Source organism: Eubalaena glacialis, chromosome 9, assembly GCF_028564815.1.
Source record: "Eubalaena glacialis isolate mEubGla1 chromosome 9, mEubGla1.1.hap2.+ XY, whole genome shotgun sequence".
Classification (NCBI taxonomy): Eukaryota; Metazoa; Chordata; class Mammalia; order Artiodactyla; family Balaenidae; genus Eubalaena; species Eubalaena glacialis.
The window spans coordinates 108,761,451-108,780,128 of record NC_083724.1 but is presented as its reverse complement, the minus strand read 5'-3'; the positions used below and the strand labels follow the sequence as shown (position 1 = coordinate 108,780,128).

The 18,678-nt window shown below is 40.7% G+C and overlaps 1 protein-coding gene across 2 annotated transcripts in view; it reads right to left on the bottom strand.

Moving 5' to 3' along the window:
• Positions 1-18,678, bottom strand: part of XPO7 (exportin 7) — an 88,718-nt gene that overhangs the window by 10,331 nt on the left and 59,709 nt on the right. For both annotated transcript variants that reach the window (XM_061200656.1, XM_061200657.1), the window contains exons 7-19: positions 17,149-17,314; positions 16,466-16,539; positions 14,568-14,687; positions 12,697-12,843; positions 11,775-11,947; positions 9,667-9,860; positions 9,106-9,211; positions 6,898-7,033; positions 6,307-6,380; positions 5,063-5,143; positions 4,064-4,127; positions 3,543-3,651; positions 2,458-2,564 (exon numbers count right to left, since the gene is read on the bottom strand). In XM_061200656.1, the coding sequence (XP_061056639.1) occupies positions 2,458-2,564; positions 3,543-3,651; positions 4,064-4,127; positions 5,063-5,143; positions 6,307-6,380; positions 6,898-7,033; positions 9,106-9,211; positions 9,667-9,860; positions 11,775-11,947; positions 12,697-12,843; positions 14,568-14,687; positions 16,466-16,539; positions 17,149-17,314 (1,551 nt within the window). The remainder of the gene's footprint in view (positions 1-2,457; positions 2,565-3,542; positions 3,652-4,063; positions 4,128-5,062; positions 5,144-6,306; positions 6,381-6,897; positions 7,034-9,105; positions 9,212-9,666; positions 9,861-11,774; positions 11,948-12,696; positions 12,844-14,567; positions 14,688-16,465; positions 16,540-17,148; positions 17,315-18,678) is intronic.

Sequence of the window (18,678 nt, the reverse complement as noted above, 5' to 3'; positions counted from 1 at the left end):
TCTTCCTCCCATCATTCAACAAATACTCCTTCCCAAATATTCTCAATCAATCTCTTCCATACTAGAATGGAATCTTTTCACTTGGAAAATTAGTTTTGGAAGCTTTTTATACCAAGAGAAAGGGATGGTTCTTGGCCCATCACGGCAAAAATAGAGGCTGATAAAATTTTAAGACATTAATGTGATAAATCATATGTAAAAAGTAGAAAAGCAAAAAAGCTTATTCAAGAAGAGGTAGGGAAAAAAAAAGGCAAAAAAGTACATACAAGAAGAGGGAGAAGAGGCATATTCCTAAAGGTCTGGTCCACATCTAATTACAAAGGTGCCAGTGCCACAGGAATGCAAATGCAGACTCCGCCAGAAGCATGACAAGAGTCTACAGGTATCTGCCCTTTGGTTGGGGTGTCTGGAAATAAGACTGATGTGCCGGATCTTGGACCTATAAAGTACTAATACTATACTTTTACAGAAAAAGAGTGAGACCCAATGAGGTCAAATAATTTGCCCATAGTTGTGCTGGTAGGTAGCAAGAGGGCCAGGATTAGGACTTATAACACCAAGACTCCAAATCCAGTGCTCTCTTTCTCAGTAGAACTTTTACTAGTGGGCTCTGAACAGCAATAAAACCGCTTTCAAAAGCTAACAATCATCAGTAGGCACAGTTGGGTATCCTGACTCATTTATCAAAAACGTCTGCACTTCTGCTAACAGTCTGCTTTAAGCAAACAGTTCTATTCCTGAACAGATACCATAAGCTCAATTTTAAGTCTGAGACATGGGCAATCTAAAAGACTTGTTATATGAGGCATGACAAAGATACGGTGATGGTTGTGGTTCATGGCCAAGGTGGTTCTTTCATTAATTTTACTTGTTTTTTGATGGGGGAAAGGGCTGATATTCACTGATATCCCTCACTTATCCTTGACAGTGGTTGATACTCTATTAACCTTAACCTTAACTACATTAACCTTAGCTTTGAATGGTACCCATCTCAGACCCCAGAACACTGGATTAAAGAGGAGAGAGTTGGGCAAATGGTGTTGCTCTCTGACTTCCCTGCTAATCTGGAGAGAGAAAACTAAGAGGCTTTCTAAAGATGAAAAAGGAGAATTTTAGAATGTCAGGTAAAGTCTGGCATTTTGGGGGGCAATACCCCTGGGCTATTTGGTGGGTCTAAAATTCAGTATCAGTGTCATTATGAACACTGCAAAAAAGTCCTACAAATATTAATAGTCTAGTGTTTTCTGGTTTTGGTACAGAGATCTATAGGTAAAGAGAGCAGGTGTGCATGAAGTAAAAAGATGAGGAAAGCAAAAAACCAAGAAATGACCATTCTGACAGCCAGAAATCAATAACTAAAGGTAACTTTATAATTCCATTTGTATGGAAATTCACAAACCCTTCTAAATGACTCATGGGTCAAAGAAGAAATCTTAATGGAAATTAGAAAATACAGAGAACTGAATGCTAATGAAAAATGTTACATATCAAAACTTGTGGGGCTTCCCTGGTGGCGCAGTGGTTAAGAATCTGCCTGCCAATGCAGGGGACACGGGTTCGAGCCCTGGTCCGGGAAGATCCCACATGCCACGGAGCAACTAAGCCTGTGCGCCACAACTACTGAGCCTGCGCGTCTGGAGCCTGTGCTCCGCAACAAGAGAGGCCACGATAGTGAGAGGCCCGCGCACTGCGATGAAGAGTAGCCCCCGCTCACTGCAACTAAAGAAAGCCCGCGCACAGCAACTAAGACCCGACGCAGCCAAAAATAAATAAATAAAATAAATTAAAAAAAAAACAAAAAAAAACCAAACTTGTGGATTCTGGAGACCTGTTCCACAACAATATGAATATACTTAATGCTACTAAACCATTCACTTAAAAATGGCTAAGACAGTAAGTTTTATGTGTTTTTTATGCCAATTAAAAAAAACAAAAACAAAACCAAAAAACACTTGTGGAATAATATACCTAGAGGGATATTTATAGTTTTAAATGATTACATTAGGAAAGAAGGGCTGAAATGAATGAAATACAAAACACAGATAAAACGGAGCTAAAACAAAGCAAAAAGTAACAAATCTCTGGCAAGATAGCTAGAAAAAAGAGAGAAAGCACTAATAAGCAGTATTGAAAATGAAAAGCGGGCATAACTAAATATACAACAGAGATTAAAAAGGCAATGAGAAAACATATAAAATAACTTGATGCTAATACATTTAAAAACTTAGATAAAAAATCCTAAGGGCTGTTTAAGAACACACTTCAACTAAAAATAGAGTTTATAAACTTACACTGGTTCTTCTATATCAAAATCCTTGGAGTCCAAGAGATTGAGTAGAAAGCTAAATTAGTGGAAAATGTATGGATAAGCACTATTTTCTGCAGTGCGACCCAATCTAGTCTCTCTCAGGGACTGCCCTCAACCAGAAGCGATCAATCAGTGGGTGAAGGACTCACCTTTGCCTCTTGCTCGTTGAAACTATTAGTACTAAACATCTGGGCCACAGCCTCAAACGCCGCTGTGAGCGGCAGCATGAACTGCTCATACTGATCTTCATCCTCTCCTGCAAGGAAGACAACCCGGGCTGTGACCCCAATACAAAAAAATGCAAGGCTGTGTATGCATGGAAAATAAGATGGTATGACAGATGAGCAGACCCAAGGATAATTCAGAGGGGTCCCTTGATAATCCCGATAGGTACTAGTAGCAATTTCAGAATAAAATGTATGTATAGAAATAATTTTTAAACTAGAAAAATCGTCACGGCAGAAATCATCTAGTCCAGGGATGCCCTAATTTTTTCAATTCTGAGATTCAATATCGGAGATTCTGATGTGTACAACGTACTATGTTGCTTATGTTTCCTTACTTGAGAACTATAGTCAGTTGAGAAAGGACTGAGGCTGGGGTATGAGAACTAGATGAGACTTGAACTTGAATCAGGCGCTTGTGGAGGCCCTTCTTTTTATACCTTTCTTTGTTTTTTTTTAAGTAATCTTTCGTAAACATAGAAGGTTTTATAATGTAATTTTAGTAGGATTAAATTTAAATAGCTAAAAAATTATGATACTATTAAGCTTCAGTTTATAAGTTGAGCCCAAACTGCTAATATCACAACCAGGGCCAGAAAGGTGCTTAAGCCCTCCTGGTTCACATGTGCCAGTGAAGTGGGTACTGAGGAGTGCTGGCCGTCTCAGGTGGGTTGCACCTCAGTGTGGGAGGAGGGGATTATCTGGCCAACAAGATGCATTTAGGAATCTCAATTCTCAGTTCCCTTATTTTGTAGATGAGAATTATGAATAGAATTTTAGAACCACTGCACATCAAATGAAAACTTCAGACTCATACTGTTTTTCTCTTCCAGTTACAGGGACCATGATAGCATGATCTGTTCTTGGTGAAATCAGACTGTTATTTCAGGTAGTTTTGTTACTGTTGAAACAACAAAAAAGACCTCCCCCACATCTAGTTTTCTAGCCTCAAGTGAAAATTTAGAACCATGCCAGATTACTTCACGAGCCTCTAGGATTTATTGCAGTACCTAAATCCACCATGAGGAGACGCCCAAGTGCTGTGTAGAAGGTAGTTCGACATCGCATGTCTGTCAGGTTGGACTGATTGTTAATACCCAAAAATGAAAAGTGCTCGCTCTATAGAAAAAAAGAAAACAAGTTAAAAAGATAAAAACATGGGTCAGAGGTAGAATGCAAGCCAGTAATTTCAGAATTACTGAGCCCTTTCAAGCTAATGGCTCTATTATCATTCCTTAAGGGTATAAGGGGTATTAAAATTTTTAAAAAAAAACTATTGTTATTGTTACCTACAACTAACTTATCTCCGTATGAGTAACAGTCGGTGACTTCACCATAACTCAGGTTATCTGGATCCCACACAGCAGCTCTCACGACAGTAAGTGTAACCTGGCAGTGGGACGGGAGTCAGGGCACAGCCTTTGGCGGCAGCAGCGCCAAGGAGCTCAACTTAAACATCTCCCTTGTTTGCTGAGAGAGTGTGTGCGTGTGGCTGGAGAGCAGAACCAGGAAGAGGGGCTCAACCACTCACCGTGTGATTGTTCAGCATGAACTGTACCGCACTCAGCTTCACTAGTTTCCTTACACTACTGTATGTAAAGACAAAGGAAGAGGGTCAAGGAAAGTGTGATGCAAACTAAGAATCTTTAATGCAGGATGAGCACTTTCTAGGTTAGAGTACTATCAATTCCATACCCAGCTATCTTATTTTTTCTTAACCATTTGAGTATGACACTGCCAAATGGGAAAAACAGGTGTTCTCTTCTAAGCAGCATTTAACTGATCAGTGAGAGAATACCCATACCAAAGTCCTATCTGTAAGAAAAGAGATAAAACCCAGCAGTTTCCCCCAAGAATCATGATATCCTAGAGTAACTTTTCTCAATGGGGCTGCTAGGGCTTCTAATTAAGCCCTAAAGCCCGCGTCAGGCATCCACTGTGTGTGGTGAATTAACCTCTCTCCTATGCATTTAGAATGAGACTAGCTATGTACGTACGATCTTTGGGAGAACTGAGAAAAAAGTCACTCAGATCATTTTTATAGGGTTTACTTCTCTTGCAGACCCCTGGTTGTGAAAGGCTGTCTTAGAGCAATTCAACCTTTACAGCAGACTGAGTCCAAGTCAAGAGGAAGTGTAGTGGCTACTTTTATTGCAAAGTTTGTAATCAGGCGGCTTCTACCTATAAGCTAATAGAAAAATTCAGATGGACTTTGCTGCCACCTATGCTAAAACCTTGGCTACAAAGAGTGTGCACCTAGCAGACAGACCTGTTGGGTATTTCTGGATCTTAGAGATAGCCAGGAATAAATCTGTGGTAGACTATTAGCTTGTCAGTTGGCTCATTTTTTAGGGTCTGGAATTATTCCTGGATTCTGTTTGGGTATTGCCTTTGGTTCCTAGGAGAACGGAAGATACTTTTAAGTACACATACAGCTAAATTAAAAGAGAAATGGAGGAGGCCATGATTTCTAAGACTGTGGCACTCCACAGTTCCTGTTTTGCCCAGAAGCCAGCTTAGAAAAGGATATCCAATGGAGAGGTCATTGAGAAGCTGTAGTGTCTTGGAGGTGATTGGTTCACAACGGCCCCAGTACTTCAGGTTGGTGATGCTGGAGGACAAAAAGAAAAAAAAAGCAGGAGACACTTTTGATATGCCTGGTATCTTTGAGAGTTGGGAGAAGAAGAAAATCATCCATCAAGAATCACCACACATCTGCATCACCAATTCACAGACATCACAACCACAAAAAATGGGTATAAAATCTCCGTACTTACATTTGGTTGACTAGAAAAATTATCCTTCAGATAATCTTCACTACTTGGTTCCAAAGCTACACTGGCCCATACCCAGGCCCTTGGAATTCTGGGGCACTCCAGGGCTGATTTCTGCAGCAAGGGTAAGAGATTTCTGCGGCAGTGATAACATGCAGACGTATGCAATTCTGCACCTGCACCATCCACTGTCAGCTGCAGAATTCTAGTAGCCCTTGCTTCTGGATTCTTGGCTGGCAGAGTCCTTTAGACCCCCTTTGCTTTTATCATCTTAAATGATTAACCAGCTCATGGATACGAGTGTTTAGGATTGGGATGGTTGGAAGGAGACAAAAAGTCACATTGCACACAGCCCTGGGTAATATATTTATTTGGCTCCTAGTGTGTGCTTTGATAAATTGAGCTCCTAAAAAGGGGAAATGTAAACAAAGGGGCATAACTTAAAAAACAAACAAACAAACAAAAAAAAACAAAAAAGGGCCAATCAGGAGCTCCAACTTTGATGACAATCCAAACAATAGCACTAGATTTTGGAGATTCAAGACTCTCAAAGGGTGTTAACGCTTCTTGAGAGGAGTAAGCCTGTTTTAGAGTGGGGCTCTGCTCCTGGGGGCACACCTAGTGGAAATCAGTGCCAGAAAGTGAAAGCCCACTCTGGGCATCCTGGCAGCAGGGTGATCTGGTGAGGAGCTGAGCACCAGTCGCTGGGGAGGAAGGTCTGTTTTGCTAATGCCATGGCAGGGCTTCACCTGTGATTCCAGAGGCTGTAGATGAGATTCCGTGTGAACAAAATGAAATCCTTGCCTGTACAAGCCTGGAATGCTCTGGGGCCGGGCCATATCTCTAAGCACAGCTTGTCACACACTCAAATGCACAATTTTCTGACGCAAACGATCAATGCTGGAATACCAAGGCACTGGCAGCACAATGCCAAGATCACATTTTACAGTTGCAACAGGATTGCAAGGGACTCTTGCTGATGGCAAGCCAAAACACTTACATTTTTCCTATGAAGACGCTTAGGACCATGGTCTCATCATTCAAGCCCAGAACTTCTGAGAGTCGGCGGTACAGCTGGTGGTGTGTTTAGGGAAGAGAAAGTAACCAGAAAATATGGATTAGAAAAATCATATCCCAGTATTGTTTTTGTCCGCATTCAGGAGGCTAAGATATAAGAAGAAAACGGACAACAATGCTGGGGAAGTCTTTACTGAAGGAATGAGCTAGTTTCTAAGTATTACTAAATACTGGATAGATGCTGAGTTATCTTCAACCCTGAAATTACAAAAAGACTGTCAAAACCTTCTGTTGTTCTGAACATCAACTCATGTACAGAGACTGAGAATTGCCAATTTGGGGAAGACCAACAGATGTTTTGACTGGTCATTTATTAAGCACATGAAGTACTAGAAAAATGGACCCAATTCTTTGATGAGTCTCCCCGAATTCTACAGACCAAGAGGAACTATTTAGTTTATTCTGATACATAAAATCTGGAGATTGTACCTAAACTGCTCTCTGTCATTTCTCTTAATCAGAAATGCCACAACCAGAAGTGAGAACTAAATGGAGCCAACTGAGAGTCTGTTACCTTAGAGGATTTCTGCACCTGGTCCCCAATGTAGATCTTACGAAACTGTTCAAAAAAGCTCAGCATGGCCAATTCTAGTTTCTCGTTACCCGCCTGAGCCAAGCGAGAGTCTGTTAGGTTCATCAGCTGGAGCACCCTAGAGGTGGAAGAGCAATGATTCTCTCAGCAGCGGGATATCCTGGTCACTGCAGAAAACCACCTCCCCTGAGACAGGCACACATCCCCTCTCCTCACCCATCCTATTGGAAAGGCATTCTCTGCAGGCTCTAAGCTCCACTGAGGGAACAAAATTCTCCATTTCTGCCCTACAGGAACCTCAGCCGAGGAGTATGCATGAACAGTTACATGTTTAAAACTTCTAGTCGCCTGAGACTGTAGATGGAGGCAGAACTCATAATTGCTTAAAAAGAGTGGAAAAAACACTAGTACCAGGGTAATGGTCATCCTTGAAACTTCTGTGAGACCTTGAGTAAAGCAATTTATTTTCTGAGCCCCACTTCCTCATTTATAAAATGAGGTCGATTGGACTAAATACCAGTGGCTCTCAATCTTTTTTCTCATGGAGCCATAAAAGGAAAGGAGACACATGAAGGACGATGTTCACAGGCAGGTAACACTTCCAGGGACCAAGAGCAGATATGCTACCTGTGACTTCATCCCTCTTCCCTGCACCCATCCCCTCAAAAGAAAGCATACTGGAATGCTGGGATGAATAAGAATGATGCGATTACAAGTGAGTCATTTGGCATTTTGATAGTGTGAAAATAGGTAACAAACTATTTGTGACATCATGTGTGAACTGGACTCATTCATCGTGTTGGAACACTCAAGTTGAGAACCAGTATATGAGACACTGTCTAAACTCAATCTATATTATGACACACAGTATCACAGCAGGCTACAGAATCAGAAAGGTACTGGACTTCATCTTTATTAAATCTTTGATCAACTCTTCAAAAAATGCCAGTGTGATATGCCGTGGAGACTTTAGTCAGGATTAAGGCACCTAAGGGCAGATGGGCATCTGACAGATAAAGTGGGGGTGGAAAGAGACAAATAGGGATTTTCAGAATAAGAATAAAAATTATGGATTGAAATGTCTGGGGACCAATAAATTCTAAGGCATCATGTTAAAATGTGTTTATCTCTAAGGAGAGCATCTGAAAGTTTAGAACCCTTCAGGGTAGCAGTTCTCTACAAGGTAACAAAACCACTTTCATAAAAATACTAAAACATTATTTGCCCTTTCACTCGCATTCTCACATGAGGGTGCAGTGGGGTTTTCCAGAGGCTATAAGACGTGTGGTATCACAACAGACTGAATGCAGAAGCAGAGAGGAGAATCCAGCAGACTTCTACTATGCCAGACATTAAAACAAAGCCAGTTTTCTCATTCACTTCTTCTGAAAAAATAGTTATTAAAAACAACATATGTTGACATGAAATGGGCTTGTTATTTTTAAACAAATTCATAAATATTTTAAAAACTTCTCAGTTTTACTTTCTAATACGATAAGTATCGATAGATATAGCTTACATAAACAGAAGCTCTTTGAGGGCCTCCATACTTTTTAAGAAGGTAAAGAGTCCTGAAGAAAAGGTTTGAGAACCTCTGCAGGCTATTAAAAAGTCCTGCCTCTTTATTTCTATGTTAAATAAAGTTTCAGAAATCACTAAATGCTCATTTATAGGTTTTTAGTAAGATTAGAATCACAGACACGAAGTAACTTGAGATCCTGTACGAGGGAAAGTGTATGGTCAAGAGATTTGAAAGGCTGTAGAAATTCTGTAATTCCATCTTTGGGGATAGTTGAAGACCCACAGTTTCCTATTAGACTTACTCTGGTAAGGCAAAAGCAGTCCACATTTCATTAACTCTGAGATACTGCACTTAAACAGAACTAAAAGCTACTCTCCACTCTGTATCCAATATGCTTAATTCTATATCCATCATTTCCTTTGCTGAATTACTGCAGATGGTTTTTTAGTAAGGACTGTAGGCATAGTTGTTGCTGTACTTAATAAAAGGTTTGAATTTGAACTTGTAACAGTTCTTCATGGGCAATCAGCTTCATAAGATTATATTTATATTCTATAAATGGGGAGAAAAGCACTAACAGAAGCATGTCAAGTTCTCTGGTCTCATGACCCAAAAGGGGGTGGCAGGGTCACAGCAGTGAAACAGGAAGCCTCCACGGGAGCACTTACCGACAGACAAGCTCACCGTCCATAGCATCTTGCTCGTCAGTGCTGGCAAAAGAGACCCGGCCACCAATCACTGCACCAATGATATAAACCAGCCACGTCAGCCTTCCTGCAACAGGAAGAAGACCCATTAGTGTCACCACCAGTGATCATTTCATGAAGAAATTCCTCACTGTGAGGTTCATTTCTTACTATCAGCTTCCTTAATCTCAAGAAACTGAAAAAGTCATAAAGTTTAACTGTTCTTCCAGAGAATAGCTACTCCTCTGCTCTGGTAAGGGTGATGCCAAGGGCAAAATTTATTAGATAACCAAGGCTCCCCTATCAGACAGGGTGGTTATTTTTACAGTGCAGTACCTTCTTAAAGTTAAACATACCCGCTGCAGGTATGATTTCAGTTGCTCCTCCCTAGTTCCCTGTGGCATTTATTATCAAATATTCTTTTGTGTATATGGAGCTAACTGATGATGGAAGAATTCTGGGGGGAAAGGTGAAAGAGAGGTAGCAACGAGCGAAAGCGTGCTGACAGCACCTTCTGCCAGGCCCAGTCCGCTGTCCACTCACCCTCCTGCACTGCAATGTCCATGGGGCTGGCGCTGGCACTCTGGAGCAGCTCCTGATAGGACTGGGCAGACTGGTCAAACAACTGCACGAGGAGCGCACACGTCTTCTCATATTCGCAGCGCCCGATTGTAGACAGCTGGTCCAACTGCTGCTGGACCAGACCCGTGTCCTCCAGGGGATCTTCCAGTCCGTCTCTACTCCCAAGGGAAGAAGGAAGGCGCTCTCTTAAAATATGCCTACTGATTTCTCCGTCGCAGCGGTTCTCCTTCTCCATTCATCCACCCCGTGCAGTTGTAGAGGCCCACATCCCAACACCACTTTTTACCAAGGAAGGAAGGTTAAGAACAGGTGGAAGGCAGGTGCCTCAACCTAGCATCAGTCTCCCGTAGGTATGCTCTGCCCATTGGCGTCCAGTCTTCCAATTCCCAGTCGCTTAACATTTGTCTGCCATGATCCTCTCAGTCCTACGCTTCTCACCCCTAAAAGCTCTTGGTTCTCAGCTTCTTGTTTGTTCCTGACTATAGTAAACTTTGTGACTACAAGTAACCTGTCCCTTGTGTGAGGCCATTGTGACCAGATGTGTTTTGGAATTCAGAAATCTTCAGATTTTAGGGAGGCACTATGATGCTTCTACCATGTAATATGAACCCTCCCTGGGCTGTGGCATGTCAAATACAATATTCCTGTAGCAAAATGTATAAATATTATGAACAGTCACACGAAGTAGAATTTTTAAAAAATGACTATAAATGGTCTCATATCAGCACATGTCAAGTTTTGCCACCAAATGAGTTTTGTGCCAAACTTCTGAGAAAAATTAATTTTCACATCTTAAATTTCAGAAATGCAGATGAGGCACTGTGGCTCTATACCAGGTCTTGCCTTATCTACTGGTTTCCTAGACTTGAAAGTCTTACCATAAGTTCGCCATGTACTGTTACATCATCGTATGACAACCCAGCAGCAGCAACACCACGGCAGCAAGCATTTCAGAGCTGTGCGTTTACCATGACCCACACACGAGGCCGGGACACAGTAATGTAATCCGCATTACAACTGTGCCCAAGAGTACACAGCTATTAACCGGCTACGTGGGCCCAGAGCCCATACATGTAACCCTCCCCAGCATGGCCTTGCTGAAACTAGCTGAGTCCTCAGGAATAGAAACTATGCAGCTAACAGAACAGTGCTTTCCAATGGGCTTCACAAATACTCAAGATTTTGAAATGATTCAAGTCATAAACAGTTGAGACTATAATTCTTATGACAATTAAATGTACTTGATTCTGAGCAAATTAAGAATCTGAGTTAAAAAACAAAACAAAACACCCCAAACCTTCAGAGTCCAAGTAAATTCCCCTTAGAAATAGCTAATGAAAAAAGTATACAAGATAGGTCCCTACACAAAGAATAACCTCATTCTTTTTTTTTTTTTCCGGCCACGCCGTGCAGCAGGTGGGATCTCAGTTCCCCGACCAGGGATCGAACCCATGCCCCCTGCAGGAAGCTCGGAGTCTCAACCATTGGACCGCCAGGGAGGTCCCTAGAATAACTCCATTTTATATAGGTCATTTCTAAAGGGTCTGACATTTCTTTACTATAGATTTCTGGTCCAGTTAGTAGTCAAGGAAGACAGAAACCATGTGTCAGTATAATGCAATCAGTGATCGGCTGCCTGGAATTCTTACATCTTCTAGTAAGCTCTGGATTGTGTAGCTTATTTATCTACTTATTTCTTTAGAAGTTCACATTAAGCACCTATATTTTACACATTATAATTGTTGTCATCTATAGCTTATAAATGCTTCTCTCATGTTTGAAGGTAATCAGTGGCAAGGACAAACATTATACTGATATACTTTGTATTCAAAGATACTGCTATGGTTGGTGAAGAAGGGACACGAATAGGATATTAAAGAGAAAGACTCTTCTTTTGGACTTTATGCTCTCCTCAGCTATTGTGCTAACGTGAAAAAAATGCCCATTATGGTGTTAGCTCCAATATGACTCATATCAAGTACGCTTTTGCCAACTGGGTGTCTGATCTCTGGCAAGTCGGACGCCAGGCCACCTGTGGGGAAAGAGGGAGGCTGCCCCAGTTTCCTTACCTCAGTATGATGTGCACAGATTCCAAACGGGATGTGATGTAGGCTTTGGTGACCTCAGGAGTATAAGTCTCCAGCATGTGGGGCTCTGTGGCTTTCACGTATGGCACGGAGGCTGCCAGCCGCTGCCATAGGCTCAGGAGATAGTGCACGCTATTTGGGGCAAATTCCCAATGCTAAGGAAAACCAAGAGAGTAGGAGGCATAGTTTTCATTTTTGTACATAATACATTAGTCCCATGCCATCTGACACAAAGGATAAAGACTTTTCTTAAAAAAAAAAAAAAAAAAAAAAAGAGAGAGAGAATGAGGATAAACTTTGATGGGCTTTGTTCTGTGCATGGCAACTAGCCTAATGTGTTTACTGGTATTTCAGAGATTAAACATCCAATGAGAAGAGCCGTTCTGAGCTGGCTGAGTAACTGGCTCCCAAACATCAGTGTGCACGAGCATCCCGTGGAGAGCCTGTTAGAGACAGAGATGCCAAGGCTCCACCCTGGACCTAGTGAACCACAAATTATGGGGGTAGGACCCAAGCACCTGCATTTCTCATCCAGCTCCCCAGATGATTTTGATGCAAGCCATCGCCTGTGAGAACCACTGCCTACACATGACTAAGAAAGAGAGGGCGCTGAGTCTCTCTTCACTCTTCTGCCCAGCTCCCTGTTCCAATCTTGCCTTTTTTGGGGGACTACAAGGGAATTCTCCCAGTCTTGAATCTAAATATGATTCTTACAGTTCCCTCATGCTCCTCTAACCACACTCCTTGAACTTTTGTAACGTGAATGAGTAGGCTGCAGTAGTGACCACTCTGTGCAGGGTTGCCCTATACTTACATTCACTTCTGCCAAGGTTAAATAAAACCAATGAGTAAGAGAAGAGGTTCCAGTGTTTAGGAAGAAAGGGACAAGCAATCAAAGACAAACCTGTAGGCTGGTCACTGTGAAGTTAGCTATCAATCGGATGACCTCAGGGTAGTTTTCCACCTTTACTAGTTCTCCCAGTTGATAGTTACTCTTCAATCGGGCCAGTAGTCTGCAAAACTCATGGTAATTGTTTGGGTCTGATAAACTCTGGTGACAGCACAGGGAAGAAAATAAAATGTAAAATGTGATTCATTATACTTCTTCCCGAATGACATCTGGGATGGCATGAGGAGAGGGGGGAATCTGCTGCAGGTCATCATTCAGAATGACACATTTGTATAATGTTTAAAAGCAATTTTTTAAAAAGTCACTTTTAAAAGGGATTATTACATCTCATCTGTCCATAATAATCATCCTGTGAGATGGGGTTATTAGCCTCAATTGGAAGAGTCTGAAACAGAAGCCCAGAAGGACGACACTACTTGCCCAGGGCTGTAAAGTTGATTAATGGCAGAAAACGGGCACGATCTAAGATGTGACTGGTCTGTTTGCTTCCCACCAATCAAATGAAAAGTAATGAGATTTTTATTTTCACATCTGTCAAATCTGTCATTAAGCACAACTAAACTACAGTGGCAAAGTTACACAAATATTTCATATATTTTATTATATCATCTTTGCTACAATAAACGTACTCCTATATTAGTATGTTTATGTATTTTATTATATACTTATATCAAACACTTTTCATCTGTTTGCATACTACACCAGCATACTTGTTTCCTTACATATGTCCTCCTCTATTAGAGAAGGCGGGCAGGTTTTGTTTTGCTCACCACTGAATCCCTGGCACATGGTAGGTGGCTCCATACAATTTGTTGATAGAATAAATGAATTTTTAAAAAGAGGGAGAGAACAGAGTATATTTAAAAGTGAACTGTTTTTATGATATTTTCTAGTGTGCAGAAGAAATACTTAAAAAAAGGAGGTGTTAGCTCAGTCTTTGGGACTGAAAAAGACAAAAAGGGCAACTGAGTTATGGAATGAATATTTGAACGAGAAATAGCTCCCCTCCCACCTAAATGTAGCCCTATACACTTAGGTAAATAATGTACATTCAAAAAAATGGAAATGAAAACAAAAAACAAATTTTAGATTCTTAATTTCTTTGGGAAAAATGACTAGCTCTATCCTTATTTTCCTTCAAAGTGATCCCTTCCCTAAAATAATGCCATTTGCAGCAACATGGGTGGACCTAGAGATTGTCATACTGAGTGAAGTAAGTCAGACAAGGAAAGACAAATATCGTATGATATCGCTTACATGTGGAATCTAAAAAAAAGGGTACAAATGAACTTATTTACAAAACAGAAGTCAAGTCACGGATGTAGAAAACGAACTTATGGTTACCAGGGGATAAGAGGGGGAGGGATAAATTGGGAGACTGGGATTGATATATACACACTACTATATATAAAATAGGTAAGTAATAAGAACCTGCTGTATAGCACAAGGAACTCTACTCAGTACCTTGTAATGGACTATGTGGGAAAAGAATCTAAAAAAAAACAGTGGATATATGTATATGTATAACTGATTCACTTTGCTGTACACCTGAAACTAACACAACATTGTAAATCAACTATACTCCAATAAAAATTAACAACAACAACCAAAGGGGATCCCTTCCCAGAATTCCTACATTCCTGAAGCTAGAGGATACAAGCTCCTCTTCTGGGTAAGTATTATTTAAATCTACAAATATACATTCACTTAAATCTTCTGAAGGATGACAGACTGAACTGTTTTCTATGATTTCTGCTAAGTGTGACCTCTAGATTGATTTTTCTTTGGAGCCATAACAGATAGGCATATACTAATCATACACACATATACACACACAAATAAAAATAAATTCTCAAAAATCTTACCTGTGGGTTTTCCAGTATTCGTTTAACACCATCAACAAGGTGAGAGAGAAACTTGGCCCTCTCTGCGTTGTTAAACAGGGATCTTCTAACTGAGGCAATCTGTACTAAGCAGGATAATACCTAAAGCAGGGCACAACCCAAACACAAATGATCAAAAAGATTGTATAGCTATTTTCATTACCCCTTCCCCTGCTGTAAATATTCTTCTTTACATATGGCACTAACGCTGTTCTTTCAACCCCTGCTACCATTATAATGATATAAAAAAAAGATCAAGGGGGATGTAGCTTAGGATATCTGAAACAGCTTTATGAAAAGAAAAATAAAAAGAGCATTAGATCCAGGTTGACTGTAACAACTAGTTAAATCCATAGTTTGGAAATTCATCTATGTTTTATTCTTTGACCACCCTGATGGCTTCTTTGATTTGTGTTTAAGATATATATTTAAAGCTTGAAAATACCAAGCAATTCATAGTTTAAATAATGCTTTAGATTTAGTTTTTTTTTCTGTTTTATTAAGGCCTTTTGGCTAATCAGCCTTTGCTATGTAGTGCTATAATGAAATAACCAAGTCAGATCTGTGCCCTAAAGAAAACAGGTTTTATAATGAAAACATTTTCCCCTTTCCCCACTGTGCTAGATATTTATATTCTGTTTGCCCCTCCAGATCTATTTTCTGCCCTTCGCCTCCCTGCTCTGCTCCCTGGGAGGCTGACCTCTGTTGACTAACAACAGCCAAGTTCCCTTGCCTTCTTGCTTCTCACTGGCTTCAACCATTGGAAAGTACCAGCAGGAGATCAAGGGCAGGAAGAAAGAGGAGCCCCCTCCTCACCCCGAGCTGGGCCATGGTTGGCAGAGTTTCTCTACCTCTGGTGAACAGCCCTCCCCTAAGTCACAGCTTCAGCTCTCTCCAGGGTTTCTTTCCCTTGCTCCTTGAGGCTCCCTACTATTGCTAGCCCCAGGGCGTGTACATCACCACCCCTTGTTGGATTCCCTTAATTTTGCCCACCCCTTTACAAACAGTCCTTTCATTAATTACCCTTAAGTGTGTTACCTTTTCCTGAAGTAAACTTAATGATACAAAAAACACGAATTCATGTTTCTGCTAAAGTGAAGGTCCACATTAATTTGGAAAACTACTATTACCAGGAAAGTAGTCTACTGCAGAAAAACTATGCAAAACACCCATTTACTTTACTATATTTTCTCTGCATGTTTTGTACAATGGTATTTTATACCAACAATCTGAAATATCAGACCAACGCCTTTTAGGAACTGAATGAATTTTGAGATTTGAGGCGGTTAATTATTGCTTTAAAGGAGAAATGCAGCATTCCCAAGAGGTTTCAAATGTTATTCAGGATAAGTATGCAAATATGCCTTCCCAATACAGCTTCCATTTAGCACTTATGTAACATATGCTTGAGGGATTTTCAGAAATTTTCTTAGTCTTGACTATCTTCAAATAGACAATATAAGGTGAATTCCCCACATTCTAGCCTGTGGCAATTTGAGGTATAGTATAAAGTCAGATACAAAGGGAGACTAAAAGAGCTTGACATCTGCAGCAATCTGTCATTAGACAGGAACAATTATTTTTGGCCGCACTGCGCGGCTTGTGGGATCTTAGTTCCCCAACCAGGGACTGAACCTGGGCCCCTGCAGTGAAAGCGTGGATTCCTAACCAATAGACCGCCAAGGAATTCCCAGGAACAATTTAGAAGGAATTAAGACTTTACTGTGAGAACCTTTAGGTGACAAGCTTTATCTCAAAAGGCTAGATAACTAACCCTAGTATTTCTATGCTTTACTTCTATGATTTTGTACAACAAAATGAACATAAGGCTCATTCACCATTGCTACGTTCTAGAAACAGAAACTGTGGTCCTGACTCACCAGAGGTGAAAACGAAGGAGGGATGGAATGATACAGGTCAAAAAACAGTTGCAGAGTTGAAGAATCTAAGAATGCTGAAAGACAAAAGAGCACTTTACTGAGTACGTCTGCACAATGCAGCTGGCACACTCCGGTGCTATACAGTCATCGGGGAGCGTGTATCTTCCTGTTTTCTTATCTTACAGAATGTTTATTTCATTTGAAAGTGATAAGCTAATAGGGGCTTTTTGTTTTCCCTTTTTTTTTTTTTTTTAAGCACTTGTTTTTAGCTCCTCTAAGAAATGGATTCATTCTTCTGATTCTCAAACAACTTAAGACAATCAGAACTCTGTTCATAGCAAGAATTTTTATCCTTAGGAATACAATACCAAGCATAAGCACAAGTTCTTTTATTTGATTTTGTTTTTAAAGTTAGAAATTCCCTCAAATGAGTAAGATATCAGAAGTCTCTAGGTGATTAACGTAAGGTCAAACTCACATCCGTCAGGAACCCAGTAATTAAAGAGTTCTCCCCGGCTGGGGGATCCTCCAACAGCCTCTCTCTGACTTTAAAAAGACCCATACTGACATCCTAAGTTTTCTTTAAGAGGAAGCAGGGGATTTACCAGGGGTTCCTGAGACCACCCTGCAGACTCCAGGTTGAGTGGAGAGGCAACCTGTTTCAGAGGGTGCGACTGTATTACCTGATCGCCAGCTGGTGGGAATCTGTACCGTGCACAGGTCATCTGAGGACTCATCAGTAGAAGTGCCGATGAAATCAAAGTTTAGGCAGTTATGAGTGAGTTTGAGCAGTTGCATCAGCAAGCCATGCTGACTTTCATCATTCAAGTTCAGATTCTTTCCAGAAGCCTGTAAAAATGACCACATAATGAGCCCCAAACAATCACTCCTCTCTTCCAAGCTTGCTACCAGACTTACGAGGAGGCTGCTAAGCCAGAAAAGGAGGGCGGTATTCCAACACAGTCAAGTGACGTTTCTCTCCCAAAAGATGCTGCACTTCCATCACCTTCAAAGTCCTTCCATCACTATGAAACTCCTAGCTCCTTATTTACTATTAAAACACATTTACTATAAAAACATGAAGCTGGTATTTAAAGAAATTCCCCCTTTGACACTTACTCTTTATATGCTGTAGGCATCGTGGCCACAGTGAATTCTGAAGCAATATGGGATGTTTGGTTACTTCATTTGCATTTTAGATCCTTATTATTTCTAGACAGGGCTGGGGCTAAACTCTGGAGGGAGTTCTAGTAAATTTTACACCCTGCCCTACCTTCCTTCCTCTTTTTAACATTACCATCGCCAGCATCAACAAAAATCTTTCAAACCACAATCAAAACAAAATCACCACTGAATTTTATTTATTCATCAGCAGTGTACCGGCCTATAGCTCAATAGTGGTCCAGAGCTACGGTGACTATGAGATTCAAATTTCTACCAGCTGTGACCTCAGTGACTGGCTGGCTCATTGTTTTTGACAGAATTAGTATCAGAGGAGGTTTCAAGGCTCAGTTTTCTCAAAAGCTTTTTCCCTCTAGAAACAGCTTTTGCGAGGCAGCTTGTGAGCTACAACGGCTCTTGCGAGGCAGCTTGTCCAAACTGAGAATTTTTTGGGAATTCTGAAGTAAAACTAGGTAACTGAAGGAAAAGATGGACATCACTAACTGGGACAAAAGAAGAATACAAACTTGCTTCTAATACTACAACTGAGACATACTGGAAAACGAGAACAAGAACAAGAAAACAAACAAACAGAAAACCCCCAATGAACACAAAGCCAGAGGCTAATTCCATTTGGCTTTCTATAGCGACAAAGCATCCAAACATGGTTATACATGTGTAGAACTCACAAGTTAACATTTCTTCCTTAGTTCAAGTCTATCAACAAATGAAATACCAACTTTCTATTTTAAAACTGGTAATTTCCTTCTGTGATACTGTCTACCCCTTCAGGTTATGAAATCTAAGTGGATGTTAAAAATTCAAAATTTACTTTTCCTTACAGATGTTGCTTGTTTATTTGCTGCCTGTAACTCAGCAGGGGACAGGGAAGCCAGCCTAGTTTTAGTATGCTAACAATGTAGTCTGAGACTGCTTTCAAAGCACTGAGAATCCAAACACCATAAAGTGAAGATGCTTTTACTCCACATAGGAAGATCTTATGTGGATATAAAAAAAGCAAACAAGAAAAACCTCAAACTTTGTGGTAAACT